The sequence below is a fragment of the Hippoglossus hippoglossus genome, chromosome 3, assembly GCF_009819705.1.
Source record: "Hippoglossus hippoglossus isolate fHipHip1 chromosome 3, fHipHip1.pri, whole genome shotgun sequence".
Classification (NCBI taxonomy): Eukaryota; Metazoa; Chordata; class Actinopteri; order Pleuronectiformes; family Pleuronectidae; genus Hippoglossus; species Hippoglossus hippoglossus.
Window position 1 is genome coordinate 7,197,961 of NC_047153.1, and position 22,404 is coordinate 7,220,364.

At 42.1% G+C, this 22,404-nt stretch overlaps 2 protein-coding genes across 2 annotated transcripts; one reads left to right on the forward strand and one right to left on the reverse strand.

The window, feature by feature from the left end:
- The first annotated feature begins 104 nt into the window (after positions 1 to 104).
- On the forward strand, positions 105 to 13,578 carry LOC117757134 (NAD(P) transhydrogenase, mitochondrial-like). Its single transcript, XM_034577966.1, has 21 exons — positions 105 to 475; positions 1,226 to 1,455; positions 1,533 to 1,732; positions 1,819 to 1,906; positions 1,983 to 2,071; positions 2,175 to 2,362; positions 2,806 to 2,939; positions 3,021 to 3,212; positions 3,747 to 3,897; positions 4,953 to 5,114; positions 5,212 to 5,322; positions 5,489 to 5,634; positions 6,084 to 6,279; positions 7,345 to 7,578; positions 8,089 to 8,249; positions 8,814 to 8,993; positions 9,082 to 9,241; positions 11,252 to 11,333; positions 12,522 to 12,640; positions 12,995 to 13,110; positions 13,224 to 13,578. Exons 1-21 carry the CDS (start codon positions 346 to 348, stop codon positions 13,368 to 13,370), a joined length of 3,216 nt encoding a protein of 1,071 aa, XP_034433857.1. The 5' UTR covers positions 105 to 345; the 3' UTR covers positions 13,371 to 13,578.
- Positions 13,579 to 13,700: 122 nt separating this feature from the next.
- dtwd1 (DTW domain containing 1) lies at positions 13,701 to 17,763 on the reverse strand. The gene is made up of 5 exons (XM_034577979.1): positions 17,636 to 17,763; positions 16,085 to 16,389; positions 15,764 to 15,901; positions 14,217 to 14,496; positions 13,701 to 14,089 (listed from the first exon to the last, which is right to left on the reverse strand). The coding sequence occupies exons 2-5, from the start codon at positions 16,340 to 16,342 to the stop codon at positions 13,860 to 13,862; spliced, it is 906 nt and encodes a 301-aa protein (XP_034433870.1). The 5' UTR covers positions 16,343 to 16,389; positions 17,636 to 17,763; the 3' UTR covers positions 13,701 to 13,859.
- Positions 17,764 to 22,404: the final 4,641 nt, after the last annotated feature.

Here is a 22,404-nt window from a genome sequence, read left to right on the forward strand (position 1 = left end):
TCTCTCTGCTCCTGCCCACAACACCGAGACCAGACTTGGCACAGTTCCCCTCTGTGCCGTCACAGATCCAGATCTCGCGAACAAGCCCGGAGTCTGTAATCAACCCTGGGCCCTGCGCGTGTGTGTGTGTCGTGTCCTGTAGAGCTGAAATGTCACTCTGCTGTCTCTAGGCCTCGCAGCGCAGACAGGCTGAGTGTGTGACTCTGGGGCTCAGGACCTGCTCAGAGAGGGGGGGGATTATAATGTACTTTGTTATTTGACAGCAGATGAAGAAATAGCGTTCATTTATCACCTGCATCTGCTTGTTCGTGTTCATATTAAGGAGCCAGACGGACGCTTGTGGCCATGTCGACCCTCCTGCGCTGCATCTCCAGCTCTTCTGCCACTTTCCTGAAGCGGGGGGTCCGTCACAAGATTCCTGGAAGGAGGCAATTCAGGACTTTCCCTGTGTTATGGGACCAAAATGCCTCCAGAGGTAAGAAATGTACAGATCTCGTCCCCTTGCATATTGTTTTTCTCACAGAGGGCAAGTTGTGTCTGTGTGCTTTCTTTGGTCTGTGCTTCCTCGGCATGTGAGTCGAGGAATGGGAAAGTTAAGTTCACTCAAGGACACGCTCCTTCTTGCCAGAAGAGTGGAAAACTCCTCAGATCGTGAACTTGTTTGCAGCACGCTACCAAAGATGTTCCCAAAATAGGGAACAGTGGTGCAGGCCATGTTGTAACTTTGTGAGAACATGTGAGAACATGTGAGAGGTCAGTTAAAGGTGACATATAAAACTTTCACTGCAGTCTGGCTGATTCTGCTCACAGACATTTGTTTATGGAGTCTGTGCTGTTTGCCGGGTACTTGGCCTTTAAGTGTATGTGAATGTTTTGCAAGTTACAGAGTTTGGATTTTAAAGTGGGTCTGTGTGGACGTGTAGGCCGCGCCGCGCTGTGTGTGTGTGTGTGCTGGCTCAGGGCCAATCACCTGCTAATAATGTCACCACATTGGGGAGGTCATCATGCCATGTATGGAGAGAAATGTGTAACCTGACACGCAGCCACACAACCTCAGCTCCACACACACTCCCGTGTTGTACAAAAACTTAAAGACACAAATATTTGCCCTTTAAAAAAAAAAAAAATTATATTTGCATTAACAGGTTGTTTTTGCTTTTCAAATTAATTCCTGGGCTCTTTATGTGCCGAGGACTCAACCACCAGCTGCTCTGTGTGTGTCCAGGTGTGCTCTACAAGGACGTGGTGGTGGGCGTCCCTAAGGAGACCTTACAGAATGAGCGGCGCGTGGCGTTGTCGCCTGCCGGCGTGCAGGCGTTGGTCAAACAGGGCTTCAACGTGCAGGTGGAGAGTGGAGCTGGAGAGGAATCCAAGTTCTCTGACCAACAGTACCAGGAGGCTGGAGCCACCATTACTGACGTCAACGGAGCCTTAAGCTCAGACTTGGTCCTCAAGGTTGGTACAAATCTGGATGAGTCTGGATGATTACTGAATTTCCACTCATGACCTTTAATGTCCCTTTCCTGCTTCAGGTCCGAGCCCCCAGCCTGAGCGAGGTGGACCTCCTGAAGCCCAAGAGCACCTTGGTGAGCTTCATCTATCCAGCGCAGAACTCAGAGCTGATGGCGAGGCTGTCGGAGAGACAGAGCAACGTGCTGGCCATGGACCAGGTGCCCAGAGTCACCATCGCACAGGGCTACGACGCACTCAGCTCCATGGCAAACATCGCTGGGTAATGAGCATGTAGATCCACAGTTTTGGAGCTGTCCAGGAATGTGTAGTCACAGAAAACATGAGTCGTTTCTTTTTGCTTCGTAGGTACAAAGCTGTGGTTCTGGCTGCCAACAACTTTGGCAGGTTCTTTACTGGTCAGATCACAGCTGCAGGAAAAGTCCCCCCGGCTAAGGTAACAACCCAGAAGTTAAAATGAGTGATTTTGTTTTTCTCCCACAATAATAAACATGATTGTTTCTGCTGCACAGGTCCTGGTTATCGGAGGTGGAGTGGCTGGTTTAGCAGCAGCAGGTGCAGCCAAGTCGATGGGAGCCATAGTGAGAGGATTTGACACCAGGTACAAGATGGCGGGGGATAAAAAAAACTAGACTTACAATGATTGCTATGATGATGATGATGATGATGATGATTTTGACCTGAGCTTGTGTCCTCCGTGTCAGGCCGGCAGCCCTGGAGCAGTTCAAGTCATTCGGGGTGGAGCCTTTAGAGGTCAACATCAAAGAGTCTGGCGATGGGGTCGGAGGTTACGCCAAAGAAATGTCCAAAGAGTTCATTGATGCTGAGATGGCTCTCTTTGCTAAGCAGTGCAAAGAGGTCGACATTGTCATCACCACTGCACTGATTCCAGGTCAGTTGCACCGGCTCTTTCTCCTTCTCTTTTATTTATTGGCCTTGGCGGAATTTATTTATTTATTTATTTATTTATTTATCTCGCCATTTTGAAGAAAGTGAAAAAAATCCTGGATCTGCACCAAAGTTGAATGGGTTCTTCCTTGGGTTATTCGCTTCCCCTCCAGGAAATTGACTGGATATTATTTGAGTAGTTTTTGATTCTGCTAACTGACAAACAGATGAGGTAAAAATGTTAATGTTGGAACTTTACTGATGTGAACTTTAATACTGATGTTGACTCACATCTGTTGCTTGTGAGCAGGAAATCGATTGCAAGCATTTCAGCCGTAACAACTCCATTAAGCTTGTTTCTTTTTCTTCTTCCCATTTGTGGCTAGAAATTGACGAGAGGATATTTGATCCATCTGTCTCTTTTTATTCCCCTCACTTCTCACGCAGGGAAACGAGCTCCCATCCTGATCAAGAAGGAGTTTGTCGAGTCGATGAAGGACGGCTCCGTGGTGGTGGACTTGGCTGCAGAGGCGGGGGGCAACATCGAGACCATTAAGCCTGGTGAGCTGTATGTCCACAAGGTGAGGAAACAAAAGAAACTCTGGCTTTCTGTGTTACTCACCTGAAATCCACTAATGGTTCTCCTTTGTTTTAATGAGCAGGGAGTGACACACATCGGTTACACAGACCTGCCCAGTCGCATGGCCTCGCAGGCCAGCGCCCTGTACTCAAACAACGTCCTGAAGCTGCTGAAGGCCATCAGCCCCGACAAGGAGTACTTCCACTATGAGCCCACAGACCAGTTTGACTATGGAACAATTGACCATGTCATCCGTGGGACTCTCGTTATGAAGGTGGGTTTGTTAGTTTGTTGTATCCGTCTGCTGGCAGCCTCCATCCCCGCTGGCGTCCCTCACTCTCAGTATGAGTTATCGGATCCTGTCATGCTGTGATCCGGCACCAAATCAGTACTAAAAACCAGATCCAAGCTGGGAATAGCTCATGTTGGATTCCAGCAAGAATGTTATAAACGTTTCAAAATATACTTCTCCAGGAATTTTTGACTTTGACACATTGTTTATGGCAGAGAAATCATGCAACCTCAACAGGACATATCGGTTTACCCCCTCGTCAAACTAAGCATTATTCAGGCCTCTTAAAAGAGAATTTATCTTTGGAAACCTCCGCTAACCGGTTTCGTGATTGCTGTTTGTTCAGTGTAATCTCCTGTGCCGTCCGTGTGAGTGCTCCCACCAACCAGGCGAGATCACCCACAACGCAAGACTCCAGTCGAGTCTGGATGTGTGTTTCTCACGCAAAACTCTGCGGACGTCGTCTGTGTTCTCACACTAAGCGTATCGTGTGTGTGTGTTTTCTGGTTTATCCAGGAAGGCAAGAACATGTTCCCATCCCCGCTGCCCAAAACAGTCCCCCCAGCACCAATAAAACAAAAAACCATCATCGAGTTGAAGGCTGAGAAAGCGGCAACGGTTTCCCCTTTCAACCGCACCATGACCTCGGCTGGCGTCTACACTGCAGGTCAGACACGAACACGCAGATCAATCAAAAGAACCCTCACACCTCCAGACATGTGGCAGAATTTTCACTCACCACAAAGTTATTTTTATGAGGGATTTGTACGATTCTTTTTTGTTGTTTCTCTGCAAAATAAGTTTTTATACTGAAGAATAATAAAATGTACGTTCAATTATTCCAACCCCAACATTTTTGAGAATAATGTCTCTTTAGTTTTGTTTGGCTTAAATTTCTCAAGCCCTTATTTTTACTTATAATTTCTTCTTATTCTGAAGTTATATTTTGGTTATGCAATATAAAGGAGTTCCAAATAGAGCTGATACAATTAGTTCATTTATTAACACTGGAAGCTCATAAATTGTAAATATCTGCTGCTTTTCCTTTGTCGTCCATTATCATGAACAGAGAATATTTGGATTTGAATTTCCAATTCCTCGGGCTTGGAAATTTCATCATTGTGAATTTTTGTCTTTTATTTTCAGATGTTTTATTGAGCAAGTGATTGATAGAGAAAATCATCAGGAGACTGATAATAAAAAATGTGTTTGGCCGTTTTGCTAAAATCAATCTTTGATCTTTAACGGGACTTTTGAACCTAGACGCAGTGGGATTATAACTTTCTGCACTGTGAAGTTTCAGAAAACACTGTTATAAAATAATAATTAGATGTTTGTGGTTTTGTTATTAAATTGATGGCAAATAGGAGAGGAAAACACATTTTCTTACTGCGACAAAGAGGAACTAGAGAGTTCATACCTGAACCAAAGTCCCCTGGAATTCAAACGAGCTGTACCAAATTTTACAAACTCATTTCCCTTAATAGCTGATTTTTATTTTTATTCAAGATCGATGAATTATTCTCTTGCAAAAAGTGAAAGAAAAATTCTTTCACAAATGTTTCGTGGGAATCCGAACAGCTGTTTTCCTGTAATCTTGCTCACAAACAAACAAAAATAAACAGGGGTGACGATATAACCTCTGTGGGCGAGGTGAAGAACGACACACTGACGTATTAAAAGGCGACAACAACAACACTGCTCTTCTCCATCTCTCTATAGGTCTCTCCACCTGCCTGGCTCTGGGCATCATATCCCCCAACGCAGCTTTCACTCAGATGGTCACAACCTTCGGCTTAGCTGGGATTGTGGGATACCACACTGTGTGGGGTGTGACCCCCGCTCTGCACTCCCCCCTCATGTCTGTCACCAACGCCATCTCAGGTCAGGAGCCAACGTAAAGTGGTCATGGACAAATTACATGTTTCCGTGATATGACATGATGTTTAATGTTTCTTTTACACTTTTTTGTCTGTGTCAGGTCTGACGGCAGTAGGTGGTCTGGTGCTGATGGGCGGAGGTCTCACCCCCTCCTCATTGCCCGAGAGTCTGGCTCTGGCTGCTGCCTTTGTTTCTTCCATCAACATTGCTGGTCTGATATTCAACACAAATCTAACAATAGAAAACGAGATTCATCCTATTTCCATTCAACCCCTTTAATTGTGCGTGTGTGTGTGTGTGTATGTATGTGTGTGTGTGTGTGTGTGTGTGTATGTATGTGTGTGTGTGTGTGTGTGTGTGTGTGTGTGTGCGTGCAGGTGGTTTTCTGATCACCCAGAAGATGTTGGACATGTTCAAGCGTCCCACGGATCCTCCTGAGTACAACTACCTGTACATCCTGCCTGGAGCTGCGTTTGTGGGCGGATACGGAGCTTCGGTGGCAGCTGGATACAGCATCGAGCAGGTGACAGAACACACAGCATCATTCCACTTACATTTGATACCAGTGGAAACATTATTTTATGAATAATATTGTCTTTTATTGCGCCATTCAAAACCAGAGATACACGGTGCTTCACAAAATAAAGTGCAAAGTTAGCAAATGATAGAAAAAACTGATCATACTCAGCAAAGCAGTAAAACAAAACAGATAAAAGAAACCAATTCAACAATAAAAGTATCATTAAAAAATAAAAAGCTATACAAAAATGCTTGTCTATACATTGATTATTATTAAGTATTAACTAGATTGTTTCTCTATGACTGTTTAAAAACGTTTTAACCACTTCAAGCATAGTTAATATCACAGAAATATCTGTTTTTATTGATAAGTATTAAGAAAATAAATATATTAAATCGGTGGATGTGAAGATGACAACGACTCATTTGAACCTGATCTTTGTTTCACTTCAGATGATGTACCTGGGCTCAGGCATGTGCTGTGTCGGGGCGCTGGCCGGCCTCTCTACTCAGCGCACCAGTCGCCTGGGCAACACCCTGGGCATGATGGGAGTGGCCGGGGGCATCGCTGCCACACTCGGGGCCCTCCAGCCGTCGCCAGAGCTGCTGTCTCAGATGTCTCTGGCCATGGCCACTGGAGGAACCCTCGGTTGGTAACTTCCTGCTTGTAGAGGATCTGCAGTTGAGATGCACACGATACTCTCTGCTCGTTTCAGTTGATAGACTCTACTTAAGTACATTTTCCATCTATCTTTAATTTAAGTAGATTTATTTTCAGTTACGTTTCACTTTTACTCCACTACACATATCAGCAAATATCTGTAGATTCTACTGCATCACATGTTTTACATATAACAGAAAACATTAAAGCCTTCAATCAGAGCAAAGTGCGACTGCAGCATCACTGGGGATGAGACTCTGCCATTGATTCATATGAAAAAGTTTTCAGTAGCATCATCTGCAGCATAATTTAATAATCTGTAATATTCTTGTATTGAACAAAATATAAAGTGGGCACAGTTAATGATGTAGTCGACCATTACATTAGGGAATAGGCTACACTGTGCTAGCATTATCCTTTATAATACTCAAGTCGAAAAGTCAGTGTGTTACTTTTACTTTACTTGAGTACTTCCTCCAACACTACGCACCAACGAGGTTTCTCACGGTTGCCAGTCTCCATTTAATAAGAAATAAAATTAACAAAGCTCTGGCATTTGATCTTTTCAATTCCAACAGTTCACTTAACTTTGCATGCAACTCCAACTCTTGAAATCGTGTATATTTTGTTCATTACAGAGCATCAATCATCCTGTCCAGACTCGGAGACGAGTGGGTGTAGTCATCATGTCTGAATGTCGAACATGTTAATAGTAATTAAAGAAAGCGGGATGATAAATGATGTTATCATCAGCGCACATGCAAAGTGGGGGGGGGGGGGGGGGGGGGTGTTAAATTAGTGACCCTGTGTTTTCAAGAGAACACACTTAAGTACTTTACTCATGTTTAATCAGATGGTCTTTGAAGACCAGGCTCGGTAACTGGAAACAGGTGTTTGCCTTTTTAAGCATTCGCGCTTTTTCAGCTTCTTACTTCATAGCGTTGTTTAACTTCTTTACTTAAACCCAGCCAGTGTGCATGAGAAGTTTAGTGTCTGCTGTTTGATTTGCCAAACAACGTAACTGTTACTTTCCTCTCTTCATCTCGACTGCAGGTCTGACCATCGCCAAGCGCATTGAAATCTCCGACCTGCCGCAGCTTGTGGCGGCCTTCCACAGCCTCGTGGGGCTGGCAGCCGTTCTCACCTGCGTCGCCGAGTACATGATCGAGTTCCCCCACCTGGACACTCACCCAGCCGCTGGCATGGTCAAAACCGTGGCCTATCTGGGCACCTACATCGGAGGCGTCACCTTCAGTGGGTCACTGGTGGCCTACGGCAAGCTCCAAGGTACTGGGCTTCATCTTAATGTTTGTAGCATCTGCAGGATGGTATGTATATATATATATATATATATATATAGTGTGCGTTTCCCAAATTTAAAGTCAGAAGACACTTTCCTTTTCCAATCTGATCAGGGCTCACTAATATCTGTCTAAACACACTGAGCCGTACGTCCTCTGGCACTGATTGTCTCTTTCATCTAGTTAAAGCCAAAGATCCTCTACTAAATCCAGACCTGGACTCATGCGTCAGCAATTTATATCACAATGTGAATGATCAAGAGGAACACATGTGAAGCTTTCTGGTAATTTGCTCATGGGCAGGGCAGTGGCTGCTTGTCTGTGGTTGGTGGGGGGGCTGCTGTTTGATTTGTGGATTGGTCAGAATCGCAGAGGCCTCCACAGAGAAGTGTCCGGGTTCAAAGACACATGTCACATTATTTCCCTTCAGCCGAACTAAAAACAGCGGCTCTTTATTTTTATGAAAATGTTTGTTGAAAATGTTTTTTCCTTGCAGGCATCCTGAACTCCGCCCCCCTGATGCTGCCAGGACGACACATGTTGAACGCCGGTCTGATGGCGGCGTCGGTCGGAGGCATCGTGCCGTTCATGCTCAGCACCAGCTATGGTACAGGCATGGGCTGTCTGATGGGCGTGTCGGGGCTTTCCACTGTTATGGTGAGTTTGCACGAAGACGAGGAAATGAGAAGTTGGAAGAAAGAAAAGATTTGCAACATGATTCATCTATTTATTTTTGAAAATTGAATCAAAGAAAAAGTCCTGTCTTGATGCCTGAATGTCAATGACTGTTTTACATAATTAATTAAGTAAAACTTTTATTTTTTTAGAGGAGACATCCGTACCTTAACTTCCTTTACCCATGTAGACAAGAGCGTCTCTAGGGACTTTAGGGCCCCAGGCAAAAGGAACCTGGGGCCCCTATGTTGAACCAAACCTTAACCAAACCATAAACAATCATTCTTGGGGGGGGGGGCCTAGGAAATTGCCTGCTTTGCCAACCTTGTTGCGATTCCTCTGTATTTATAGACTTTAATATAAAGATAAAATACTTTACAATCTTTATCATAGCAGATGTTCACACAAATCTGCTATTGTAGAGCTTTCTTGAATCTCATTAAATCTCTCTCTGGAAACAAAGTTGGTTTTAATAAAAGTTTAACTTGAATTCTTTTGCCAACTTCTTGTGTTTTCACCCGCGCGACCTCTCGTCACTTCCAACAGGGTGTGACTCTGACAGCAGCCATCGGGGGTGCCGACATGCCCGTGGTCATCACCGTGCTGAACAGCTACTCTGGCTGGGCTCTGTGCGCTGAAGGTTTCCTCCTGGAAAACAACCTGATGACGATCGTCGGAGCTCTGATTGGCTCCTCCGGTGCCATCCTCTCCTACATTATGTGTGTGGTGAGTAGACGAACACATCTGTCCACATGTGCACGACCCACTCAGCCCATTTCCCTCAGTCTGAGTTCTTCTCCTCTTCCCTCCTGAGGCTATGAACCGCTCCCTGCCCAATGTGATCCTGGGCGGGTACGGCACCACGTCCACAGCTGGCGGTAAACCCATGGAGATTGTCGGCACTCACACTGAGGTCAACGTGGACCAGACCATTGACATAATCAAAGAGGCCAACAGCATCATCATCACACCAGGTACACAAGGCACCATGAACACAGTGAGGGGAGTTCACTGGGAGGGTGGGAGGAATTTCATTTTCACCTTTTGTGAACCAAATGAACATTTGAGCTCAGCTGTCCAAAAAAGTTCAACCTTATTTTATCTAATTCTGGAATCTGATGAGACGGTGAACAAAGTGACAGAAGTTTAATTTAACATTTGTTTTGTCCCTGTGGAGACACACAATTATTTATACAACTATATGTGCATACATGTTTACTTCCTATACCAGTATACAGACTTTAAATTAAAATGTTTATTTTCTTAATCCATGTTCCGTATATTTATTTATGTTTCTGTTTTCTTTTTATTTATAATACATTTTGTTGTTAAACTGTTAAATATCATCGTAAGGCTTTGATAATGACATTTTATTTATATATCAGCTGATATTTTACTCAAAACCAGTCAGGCTCTAATTTGAAACAACACATTTTGTGTTGACCTGGTTAAACAGACGACTTAATCAACAGCATAAATTGAAAAACCTCATTGTGAGAAACTGACCTTTGTACCTCTGTACACTGAATGAGAAATTTAGATTTGATAAATACCCAACCAATATTAACCTTCCAAAAAGTCATCTACTCCTGTCTGCCATTAAATTCCATTGGAGATTTTGGTGGTTATTTGAAACCGTGCATTCAAACTGTATTATTAGAACAAGCTTCTTCCGCAGCAAGAAGTCGAGACGCTCCTGGAAGCATCTGGAGCCTTTTGAAGAGACAGGAGTAGAAAGGTTTTTAACATCAGATCTTCTCATCACTGGACGGGCTGGATCGTCCTCTGCTCTCCAGCTGCAGCCATTCAACATGTCAGGATCAATACCGTCAACACTCTCTCCCATCTGATTAACCTCATCCGACAAAAAGGCCCGACTGCGCTGCCAAGCTGCAGATCAACAGTGTTTGTGCCGCAGCTCTGGAGAAGCTGCAAGTTTTTGCAAATCGTCTGGAAGCTGCCAGAAACTTGGACTGACTGATTGGACGGCAATTAATTAAAGCTGGAATACTGAGGCGCGGTGAACACAAGAGGGAGCAGTTTGTCCACAAATGATCCCACATGCCCCCCCCCCCCAGTGTCTCTAGACACAAATGCAGTGATTAAAGTGAGAGTCAGTGCATGTTTGTTAGCAAAGAGTCAGGGGCTGATGGGATTGACTTGAGTGTGAGACGATGACCACACATTGATTTATTAGGCCCGTCTGAGTGCTTGTTGAGTGGCCTGAGCAACAGGAACCACTCTCGAATAACTTGGAGACTTGCTGTTGTTTTGCAATGGCTCCGAACCAACGCAGTGACAGCTGTGTGGTCCCACATGCTGCTTCGATGAGAGAAACAGTGAAAAGTCATAGGAGCTATTGAGTCCAGACTCACGACTTCTCCAATGCGCCGTCAACAACAAAGCACGGCAGTGAGGAAACAGAAGGCTCCGGTTGTCTGGGGAATTAGAAGATGCGGGGTTACGGTCGACTGGCTTCAAAAAACGCTCCATTAGGGGCAATGCTGAACTCTACAAGGTACCTGACCACCAGGGTTAAACAGGGGTCACGCAGACACAGGGGAAGGAGCTCTTTGCACGCAGGGGACCCACATGGACCCACATGAACCCACCACACATGCAAAAGTTTTCCGTCTGAGAAATGCTTCTCGGATCAATGAACCACTGTGATTTAATAAAGAGAGGAGACTTGTGGTGAATGAGGAAAAAAGAGACAATATATGGTGGAGGAAGAAGTGGTATGTTGTTTTTTTGGAACAAACTGGATCGCTGTGCTCCCACTGAAGAAAGAACAATAACCGTGTTAAAGACAGAGAACAAGAACACAAAATCCACAATATGAAATTGGATAATGGGATAAATAAAACAAAAAAACAAGGAGTGCTTACAGAATCTCTAGACACTTGTAAAATAAAGCGTAGTGTATCATAAGATTAAGAGTGCAACTCGTGTAATTGTTTGTTCTCTGTGTACTTTCTGTCCAGGCTGGGGTCTGTGTGCAGCCAAAGCTCAGTACCCGATCGCAGACATGGTGAAAATGCTGAAGGAGCAGGGAAAGAGCGTCAGGTGAGTCTCTGCTCTCGTGTCCCGAGCAAATGAGATTACTGCTGCTTCTGTGTTTATCAGCTGGGGTCAAACCGAGAGTCCACAGTCACTGACTTCTATTTTTAGAAGCCAAGTTTAAATTAGAAGGTTTTAAAAATAACACATCTGACAGGAGATTTGTGGGAATTGTTTTGTCTCTTGTCTCCTCTTAGGCGAGTGGAAAATGGCAAAGTACATTTGAAAGACAGTATTAGAAGACAGAAGTATATTTTTTTACTACTGCATTTAAGTGTAATGTCAAATGCATGAGCATTGTAATTTGTTTTCTATTTTATGATTCTGTGCCACGACTTATCAGTAGAAATGTTTTCCTCCACTTCTTTACATAAAAACTGTATTCAGTAGTTTTCAGATTTAATGTGATGTGATGATTTTTAAACATCATGATGCACGAATATAACTCAAACTATTCAACAGTATATAAAGTAGTTAATAATAGATTCACCTCCTACAGAAATCATGTGAAATCACATTAACTTATCAGTAATAATAATCATATAATACACAGTAAAACCAGAATGCCACTCAGAAAACACTTACCTCCGCCAAGGCCCAACTGTCCTCTTACGACATCATAGAAAGTTTTAGCTGTGAATCCTGAACTACTTCAAAACTAACAGAGCTCCTCAGAATAGAAAAAAAGAAGTAAATAAATGTAAAACTGAGGAGCCCTTGAAAGCACCACCTGGTCCCCTTATGAAACCTTATTTGAATTTACTAGATACTAGATTTTTGTTTGGATCAGCACCAAATTGCAAACGCTCATAAATATCAGTCTCCTAAACATGTTTGATTGTTTTTTTCATCAAGATCCATAAATTATTCTGAGAAATCACCAAAATGCTGCAAAACGCCCAAATTCTCACCATGTTAAATAAAGTGAAACAAGAAATCCTTCTTTTTCCCTTTGATCCAGATCCACACCATATTTCTTTCTACCAATTTTTGTGGTAATCTGTCCAGTAGTTTTTGCTTGACTACTACCAACTAAATGAACCAATGCTTCAATGTCTTCTTTCCTGAAGTAAATCAGTTTCTTTTAGAAAGAGACAGGTGTATTTTTACATTTTTGGGCATCTAGATCAGGGAGTTGTGTGTTTTAAATTAAAATATTGATGAAAAGCAATATTTTGTGTCCACCTCGGACAGGTTTGGTATCCACCCAGTTGCCGGCCGTATGCCCGGCCAGCTGAACGTCCTCCTGGCCGAGGCCGGTGTTCCCTATGATGTGGTCCTGGAGATGGATGAGATCAACCAAGATTTCCCTGGTAAACTTTTTATTTTAAAAATATTTACTGCCACATGCTTTTCGCTTTGGCAGGGAGGCGTTGGATAATATTACTAGAACAATTATATCTAATAATTGCATCCCTCCCTTTCATCTACACTTGCAGCAGCCTTGAGTTGTGTCTCGGTATTTAGACGTGCCATGTTATCTGGGCAACAGCCTTGTTTTCTTAGCAACCAGGCATGCAGTCTGAGACATATGGTTCTGTTTATGACAAAGGGAGATAAGTGTGGTGCCAGAGAACTCAGTAACATTAGCAAGGACAATTTGGCTTTGCGGTCTGCGCGTTCATCTGTTTTACGTAAATATATGTGTACATTTCCGTGGCCCACAGAAACAGACCTGACACTGGTCATCGGAGCCAACGACACGGTGAACTCTGCAGCACAAGAAGATCCCAACTCTATCATTGCTGGCATGCCCGTCCTGGAGGTGTGGAAGTCCAAACAGGTTTGTTTGTCTCTCCTAAATGACGTCGAGATATTTAACAGTATCCTCGCATTTCTTGTTGGTGTGGTGCAAAAGGTAAACACATACACGTCTCGGCCTAATTTTCCCTCCAGGTGGTTGTGATGAAGCGCACGTTGGGCGTGGGCTACGCCGCGGTAGATAACCCCATTTTCTACAAGCCCAACACATCCATGTTGCTGGGAGATGCCAAGAAGACCTGTGACAGCCTGCAAGCCAAGATCAGAGAGGCCTTCTACTAGTTAACGCCCACTATAATATCATGTACAGTAGTTCTCAAACACAGCGGCAGGTTGACAGATACTACAGGATTTCAGGAGCAATATATTTTTCAGAGAATAGATTTACTGGGTCTGCAACAAAAGAAACCGTAACTGCAGAAGAATTGATTTGTTGAAACTAAGGGATATGAAAACTGCTGATTTGTAAATAAAATATTTAAACATATCTAAGTCCATTTGTCTTGTGCATTGTTATATTTATATATATGTGGGAAATCCTATGAACTGTAACTTCTATTAATTTCTTGTTATTACGCATGTTTCCAACCCAAATCATTCACGTTACGTAACTAAACAAAAAACTGCTTTATTGCATATAGTTAAACAAATAGTGCCTCAGTTTCCTTTACAAAATGAAAGATCACTCAGCCACACAGGCTGGAGCTTGCATGCGAGTCTCCTCCTGACGGATGACCTGTAGCTCATTCCAGTTTTTCTTCCCAGCGTTCATCAGCACTTTCCAGCAGAAATCTTGGCTTTGTTGACGACTGAGTGCAAGTAGGAGTAGAAGAACAGAAGGTTGTCATATTCTCCTTTATACTCCCGAGCAACGCAGTGCTCGTGGAAGTCTTTGAGGAAATAATAAATAGCCTCAATAGTAGACAGGTAGGTGTCTGGTTTGCCCTTCTGATGGCGCCAGAAACATGTTTTCCTCGCCCTGAGCTCGACCTGGAGCAAATCTGGAAGAGAACACGAGACAACGCGGGGGGATGAGATCATGCCAAACAGTATTGTGTATAAAGTAAATTTGACCTTTATAATCACCAGCAGTCGAAGCTCTTTGAAAAGCTGCATAAATGCAATTACCTTGCAGTCTCTCATCGGTGCAGATCTTGTTGGTCTGGTTCCATGTGCTGTCAATGAAGACCACCCTCTGTAGGGGATACACCCGTGACTCGGAGCCCTCTGCTTCGTCTGGGGTCCCCGCGCTCTCCGCAGCGTGTGTGGCGCCTTGAACTTCCTCACTTTTCAGCCTCTTGATGCAGGGTTCATAGGGGTCATGTGACCTGCTGTCAGACCTGTCACGCAAACACTGCATCATGTCTTGGACCGAGACAGCCCCTGGACCAGGGAACACCAGCACCACCTCCAGAGGGCAGAGAGGAAACACAGATTCGTATTTGGAACACACACAACAAGAGCAGAGTTTAAAACAATGTGTTTTTAAGATGTGTTGCTTCCACAGTTGGTGATTTGTAAGTGGTTGGGTTTAGGAAGCACTGAAGAGGAAAGAAGGTTGATACGAACAAAAGAGAGTTGAAAACTAAAACCACGAGATTGTTCTAAGTAAAATAGAGGAGGTGTTTGGTACTGTCAAAGCCAATAAACATATTACATAGCATGTGCACTAAAGCCACTGATTGATTGTGCTGAATACGAATAATGCTACGAAATATAAAATCATCAAACATCAAATATGAAAATACAGCAACTGATTTAATCTTTTGAATATATTATAAATTCCACATTATGAAGTTGTATACAGTGCAGATCAGTGGATCAATATGGTTACACAACAAATACAGGTGATCGTGAACAATAACACGCATCTACGTCAGTATCACATGAAAAGGATTTAGTGAACAGTAACAGAATCCAAACAAGACTCAGAAGCATCTGCTTGCAATAAGAATAAAATAAAGATGAAAAATTAAACAAGATGCAATGACGCTAGTGGTTTTCCAATAAGTGAAAACATGGAACAACAGCTGAAACACAAAACTATTTGACATCTATTTTGATTATCAGTTAAACTTTTGATTTCCAGACAAAAAGTACCAAACATTTGCTTCTATGAGCTTCTTAAATATGAGGAAATGCTACTTTTCTTACTTTTGTGAGATACTATATTAAATAAATGTGCTTTTTCAGTGAGCAGATAGACGAGTGAGGTTTGGAAAAATGTAAATGGCTCGACACACAATTTTTTTGACTTTTGATTCAATAGACTCGATAATTGATCGATTATTCTGGAAAATGATTGTTAATCAACAATGAAAATAATCATTAGTTGCAGCCATAAAAAATAGAGCTTCACAATGACACCTAAAATGATCTCAACCAATTAATCTGTAAGTCCATATGAGCCTTCACAGACATATTGGTATTGGTGTTTATGTTTTAATTTACAGAATAAAAAATGCAGAAATTGTGTGCATCTATGTTTACAGTAAAAAAAAAAGAATGTTTATTTGTTTTGTTGTGTTTTCTTTTTATTTATAAAAAACTTTTGGATAAACTGTAAAGCCTCAGTTAATTGTTTCCAGTACATGTATTCATACATAAATATAGAAAGTGGTATCTGTAATTTTTTAGCCCCCATATATCCACATCAGTCTTCCTCTTTAACTAACCTTGTCCTTTTCATACTCAGGTATGCAGGGGTACGTGTATATGGTGACGTCGCTCTGTGCGAGGATCTTGGCGTGGATCGCTGTGCTCTTGCCATCTGTCTCATTTGGATGCTTGATGATGTCTATCTTCACTGGAAGCTGAGCGCAACACACGATATGGAGAAGACAGTTCAATTTCAACCACAACATGTGCATTATTCCATAGATCTTACACAAAAGAAATGACTCAACTTTTTCCCCTATATTGTGATGCTACTATTACAGCGAAGCTGAAGGCCTCTCTGAAGAGAACAATCAAGTGAGTCCTAACCTCTCACTGACCTTGATTGAGGGGATTTCTTGCAGGCTGACACCCAGTAACGAGCAGCATGTGTAGCAGAAAAACATCCTTGATCCTCCACATTTAGAGCATTTCAACCTGCCCCTCTGCTGAGCTTTCTCCAGCACTGCATGTGAAGCCAATTTTAGACCGTGGAGAGGCGGCTTGGCCGGCTCATGAGTGTCTGATGAATCGCTGGAGACTGTTGTTTTGTCACGGCAACCGAGCTGGAGATGCTGGTCCGGATCCAGGCTGCTCATACTTGCTCTTTAGATGTTGACAGACCAGTCCTCAAGAATGTGGGACCTACATTACGAGCAGAACAAGGGTGACAATCAAATATTAGCCAACAGAAATAAACCAACATTTACATAACTGTAAGGGAGAGGCGTGCAATAATGTGGAAAAGCCATTAAACAAGCTGAAGGTTGTTAATAAAAAGTTATTTTGAAGATGGATTGAGGTGGGAGGTATTTGGTATTTTAATATAATACTTAGACAGTGATCTCACTGGATGGTGTCTAGAATTTTGAATGAAGAAATATTTTCATGGGTACAAAGGCACAAATGTTAGGTATAACTGTCTATCTTCTGATTTTATTTTAACTACTATCTACTGGCTACTATATGTGCATGTGGGTTCATATACATTATGTATGCATAGGTAGGAATGCATACATTTGTATTTTTTGTTATTGTCATAATTTCTTGGTATTTCATTTGTTCCTTTTCCATTTTTTTTACCCGTTAGCCGATCTAGTTTTGTATTTTCTTGGAAGTTATATTTTTTTCATGTTTGCCGGGCATAACATTCATTAGTTTACTTAATATCATAATCACAATGTTCTGACCATAGAGAAAAACGATCACTGAATCTCTTTCAGCTTTTTTCCACAGTAATAAATTATATAATCTGACACCAATTCTTTCTCAAAATACACAAGTACTGTATCCAAGTGCAAATTGTGGTACTTTCCTAAGTATTTCCATTTTCTGCCAGGTTCCACATCTAATAAGCGTTATGAAGGCATCTCCTTGGATTATGGATCTAACCCTTGGAGGCTGCAGCTTGTGTTGTTAATAACAGGAGCAACACTTTCTCTATGAATGAATACTGTTCATCAACATCATCCAAACATTATAACCTTCATAAAGTGGGATCTACTGTAGGACTGTTGTTTTAGACTGTATTAGTTTGGGTTTGGTGTTCCTAATAAACTGACAACACTCACATGGGACAGCGACAATGTGAAAACAAGGTGATACCGAGCATCAGCTAAAGCAACAAAGCTACAGAAGTATTAGCGAAACACAAACGACTACACACAATGTGGCGACGTTGCGTTATAACCACGTATTTTTAAATGTCGCTGTAAATGGGACCAAACACTTCCCAGTGGAGCTAACGTGACAGCCCAGTCAATATCCGCGTTTCCATGCTAGTGAAGCTAGCTCCTGTTAGCATGTCTGACACCACCACAGCCGCTGTCGCTTCGGCTAAATGCTAACACACAGAAACCCTAATGGCTGGAGTTAGAAAACGGTGAATACCAAAAGGACAAGAGACGTCAGCGTGGGTCAGATGAGCTGGAGGCAGGTTGGTGTCCGCTAGCTCGAAGCTAATCCTGCTAAACACGTGTCTACCGGTGTTTACGTTCAGGGACGTGAGCGTCTTCTTCTACGCCGGAAGTAGTACTCCAGAGGAAAAGGTAAACAATGAGATAAAAAACACTTTGTTATTAATCAGGAAAGTTTTATTTTAGTTTGTTTCATTCATCAAGTCTCTAAAACATTGTATCACAGTATCTTGTATTATTGTTATTAGTTTAATCATTTTGATTTAGTTTTATTGTTAAAAGCAGAATATACCTCATTATTTCTGCTAATGCACTTCTTGTTTCAAATATTTTAAATTGACTCTTAATAACATATTAACCCTTAACTTTTATTTAAGTTTCACTCTGGACAGTTTCCATTTCTGTTGCACACTAAAAAAATCTGATAATACAACACTTCCCACAGAAAATATCTCCCTGTGTGGGATTAATGGTAATTGAATAAATTTGATCATATATAAATTATACTGTATATATAGATAGAGAGATATTTTACTGTAAATTGAAAAAAGCAGTATTCCTTAGAATCCTTTACATATCAACAGGGTAGTGACATCATTTTTAATTCATATTTTCACGTCTCAGAATTTGTCCGTATTGAAATAATTTGAAAGGAAACAGTTGTGAAGTTGTATGGTATAATTCAGTTATGATTTGTTTTCACTCTGCTACACTGGTATTTTCGGTGATGCTCTGTCAGCCGAGTTAAATTAAGCAGCTCGTGTCCTCGAGTCGTGTTGCATTAGCAAAATTCGGGTTGCACAGATATTTCCTCCAAGATGGCTGATCAAAGCCAAAGGTAGTGTAAAATATCAAAATGTGTCTGTCATGTTCAAAGCCAGATGTGCTTGACGTACAACAGTTTGTTTTATGTCCGATTTCAAAGATACCTGGACTCTTCCACTTTTTATGAAACAGTCTATCGCATGCAGACGTACATGGCAAACAGATGTGTGTCGAATTAGACCTTTCGGTGTCTGTGATATTAGAGTCCAAACAATCAGACACCTGCCATATGTGTGCTGTGTTCCAGGATGTTTGGAATCATGGCAGTGAAGCTTATCAATATTAGTCCTCTTATTCACACAGGGGTCATCTGTCAACCCTGAAGACTTCTCAGACGTTCTATTAAATATGGCCGTGCATAAAAAGAAAAGCACTACAGTCCATTTACCTTTTATTTAAAAACGTCATTTGATGATTCTTTCTGCACAGATTCGAAGTGTCCGTGCTTTAGTTTTCAGAGACAGGATTTTACTGATTATGTCTCGCAATGTGTTTTATGGTCTGCATGCTCTGTGTTGCCCTCAGCATTAAATTGTCACATAGCGAGACACAGCGTTATCGTGGTTGAGATTCATCGGCCTGCATCCACTTTGAATGGAGAGGCTGCTCCTGACGTGTTTTTATTAAATTCATTCATTTTCTGTTTAGTCTGACTGTCCGACCACATTTCAGGAATGTTTGTTTTACTGACGACAGCAGCTCCAGACTGAGTTCGCCGTTAGTGATGCATTATTTCCTTCAGCATGTTGTTGCCAGCTCTAAATACAGTCAGACAAATATAAATATGATCTAATATTGAAACTATGGTGTATCCAGGTTCTTTCTGTGTGGAGTTTGCGTGTTGTCCCCGGTCCACTGACATGCAGCTTAGGTCAACCAGACACTCTTAATGGCCCTTAGTGTTGTTTGTCTCTGTAGTTCAGCCGTGTGATACGCTGGCAACCTGTCCACGGTGCACCTCACCGCTCCACCAGTGTCAATGGGGATTGGTTCCAGCTTCCCCCAGTGGCCCTGAAACTTTACGGGGTATAGAGAATGGATGAATAGATGGATTAATGTATCCAGTCTGCTTGACACCAGCAGTACACAATGAATCAAAAGAATGACGGCTAGACAGCTTCAAGACACTTCCGTCCTTCTGGGCCTCAGGTAACCACACACTGATTATGTATATTTGAAATGTTTTTTACGCTGCCAGACTTTCCCTTGTCTACATTGTGTTATTTCTTCTTACAGTTGCCGAGCGTATTTTTACGATCCGAAGCCCAAACTCTTCTCATGACAGAACAAGGTCTTGAGTTGATTCACGACAGCAGCTGGAGACGAGAGTCCTGCTCATGGTCACATAAAGTAAAAGTGTGTTTTTTTATGGTTGAACATACTTGAATGTGCTAAGACAATGTAAAGCCATTTTTTTGTCATAAAGAATTCGAATATAGGCTTTAAAAATAATTCTAAGCATCCACAAAATATTTACAACAAGTTAATTGAGAGTTCAGTGTGTGAAAGCTTAATATTTTCCTCATAACTGAGACAGTAGTGTTCAAATTTATCACTTTTTACTATTAAAGTAAATCACCTTTCATTTCATATAATCACTGTATACATCTTTAAATGTTGCAAACATATGTAACCACTTCATTTAATTATTTAAAGATGCACTTCATGAACTCATCAACAAGCTGTTGAACCGTTTAAATCCAAAAGGTATTTGAATCATCCTCTGTTTGAAACATCCAACACAGTAGGAGTTAAAAGTGCTCTGGTTTCTCTGGATAATCCACAGACTCTGCTGCCAGTAGTTTTGAAGGAGACAATTTTTTTGTTAGAATGTTGTTCCAATACCTTAATGGATCAGCAGGTTAGAAAGGTTTTACCAACCAATGCCAGCATTCCTCTGTTGATATCAAAGTTTTTTGGAATTCAAGTTTACAAAACAGACGGTGTGTTTCCATGGAATTTGGTACACTCCCTGCCGGACCCCTGAAATAACCACTGGAGACTTTACACTCGTCTTCAAGCTCCTGGATCCTCAATCCCTGAAAGATGTCAGTGCTGTACAGCAGCTGTCAATATATTAGTTGGACAGATAAGCGGATATAATATTCACTCCACCCTATTCACCTCCACCCCTTCATATCCAGTGCTCATCACAATCCTGATCTCCAGCATTCTCCTCATCCCATCATCAACGGCTAGAACAGATCTCTGAGCATTAGTTAGTAATTTTCAAACCTAAAACTCAAGCTACAAAAAGCCGGATACCATCAATCCATCCATTCATCCATCCATCCATCCATCCATCCTTTCATCCATTATCTATACCACTGTTGATGGTTGCAGGAGGAGCTGGAGCCAATCCCAGCTGACACTGGTTGAGATGTCGGCTACACCCTGGTCAGGTCACCAGTGTATTGCAGGGTCAACACACGGAGACAAACATTCACTCTCACATTCACACCCTACGGTCAATTTAGAGTCTCCAGTTAATCTGACCCCAATCTGCATGTCTTTGGATTGTGGGAGGAAGCTGTGGTACCCGGGAAAAACCAGGAACCTTTACCTAAACAAACTTTATTATATACTTTCCAAATTAGTTGAAAAATGGGATAAATAAATTGTTTCACCCTGAATTTCTGCCCGGTTCTCCAGAAAACTTAAAATAAATGAATGAATAAAAGTGATGGAGTAGTGGGGGGTGGGCATGAGCAGACGAAAGTGTAGTTATAATTTGTGATGTAAAGATATTTAGTGTTGGTTCTCCTTGGCAAAGGTGATAATAGATTAATGATCTCCTTTTATTCTATTTCTATTTTATTGTTCAGCACTTTGGTTGAATCTGGTTGTTTTTAAATATGCTTCAAACAATAATCTTGATTTGATTTAGATTTTAATTACCAAACAATATTTTGGTACTAAATGAGTCATTATATTCTCTTTGGAAAAGAATGGGACAGCTAGTCCTCCACTTTTTATTAAAATGGCCATCCAGTTGTGTTTTTCTCCTCAGTTTCATGTCAAGAAGTGAGTATGTTCTTTTAAGCGTAATAGGGTATTATTATAAACATCTTTTCTTAATAACAATTTATCATTTCCCTGTGTGGTTTAAATTCACTGTCAGGGATAAGTGCGATATTGCGGTGAGTTGCTGGAGGTCCCGGTCCTCTTTCACAACGATCTGGTGTTCTGGGGTTTCCGTGCTAAGGCCTGCAAACAGAGAATTCCCCAGGTTACATAACCCCAGAGTTCCTCCGGGGGAAACGAAGGTTTACGGCCATGAAATGTATCAAGTCAAGCTGCGTGTCCCCCCCCCCCTCCTCCCCTCCTCTTGGGGCCTCCCCTTTCCTCCCGCTGTCCCAAGACCACCTCTCCCCATCGCACGAGACTCCCCAGCCTCTCTCCCTGTTCATCCTCACTAGCCTTTCTTTCTTTCTCATCCTCCTCTCCGTCTTCTGCCCTCAGTCCTCAGTCCGACCTGTCCTGCAGAGCTGTGCACAGACAGTGTCAGACTTCCTTCAACCTCCCTGCAGGCTTTGCTCGTGCCCGCACACGCTGTCTGTGATATTGGGATGTGGTTGTCTGCGTTCATGCTTCTACCAAAACGCAAATGTAGAGCTACTGGTTTAAACCCTTGTCATAGAGTCGTTATTCATCTCAGGACGTCCATCAAACTGCACAGAGGCTCCTCGGCTGCTTGTTTGAGCAAAGAAAATGAAGATTTATGTGATGATGACGATGTATAATTATACATATATATTAAAAAAGCCCTTTTTAGAGCCCATTGTACTCGGTTCTATATGATGCACTTGTGGTGCAGCTACAGTTGAGCTGAAAGGACAAAACGTTTGCATTTAGACTTTCTCCTAAAATCCCAAGATGGGCCAGTGCAAGTCAGATGTGTAATGTTCCTTCTCTCCAAG

What these genes read in the sequence shown, in the direction of transcription:
- LOC117757134 (XM_034577966.1), top strand. Translation starts at nt 346, where the DNA reads ATGTCGACCCTCCTGCGCTGCATCTCCAGCTCTTCTGCCACTTTCCTG. An exon ending in CGGGGCTTTCCACTGTTATG is followed by an intron (nt 8,250 to 8,813) that starts GTGAGTTTGCAC and finishes CACTTCCAACAG; the next exon opens with GGTGTGACTCTGACAGCAGC. An exon ending in GAGCAGGGAAAGAGCGTCAG is followed by an intron (nt 11,334 to 12,521) that starts GTGAGTCTCTGC and finishes CACCTCGGACAG; the next exon opens with GTTTGGTATCCACCCAGTTG.
- dtwd1 (XM_034577979.1), bottom strand. Translation starts at nt 16,342, where the DNA reads ATGAGCAGCCTGGATCCGGACCAGCATCTCCAGCTCGGTTGCCGTGAC. An exon ending in AAGAAATCCCCTCAATCAAG is followed by an intron (nt 15,902 to 16,084) that starts GTCAGTGAGAGG and finishes TGTTGCGCTCAG; the next exon opens with CTTCCAGTGAAGATAGACAT. An exon ending in CACCGATGAGAGACTGCAAG is followed by an intron (nt 14,090 to 14,216) that starts GTAATTGCATTT and finishes GTTCTCTTCCAG; the next exon opens with ATTTGCTCCAGGTCGAGCTC.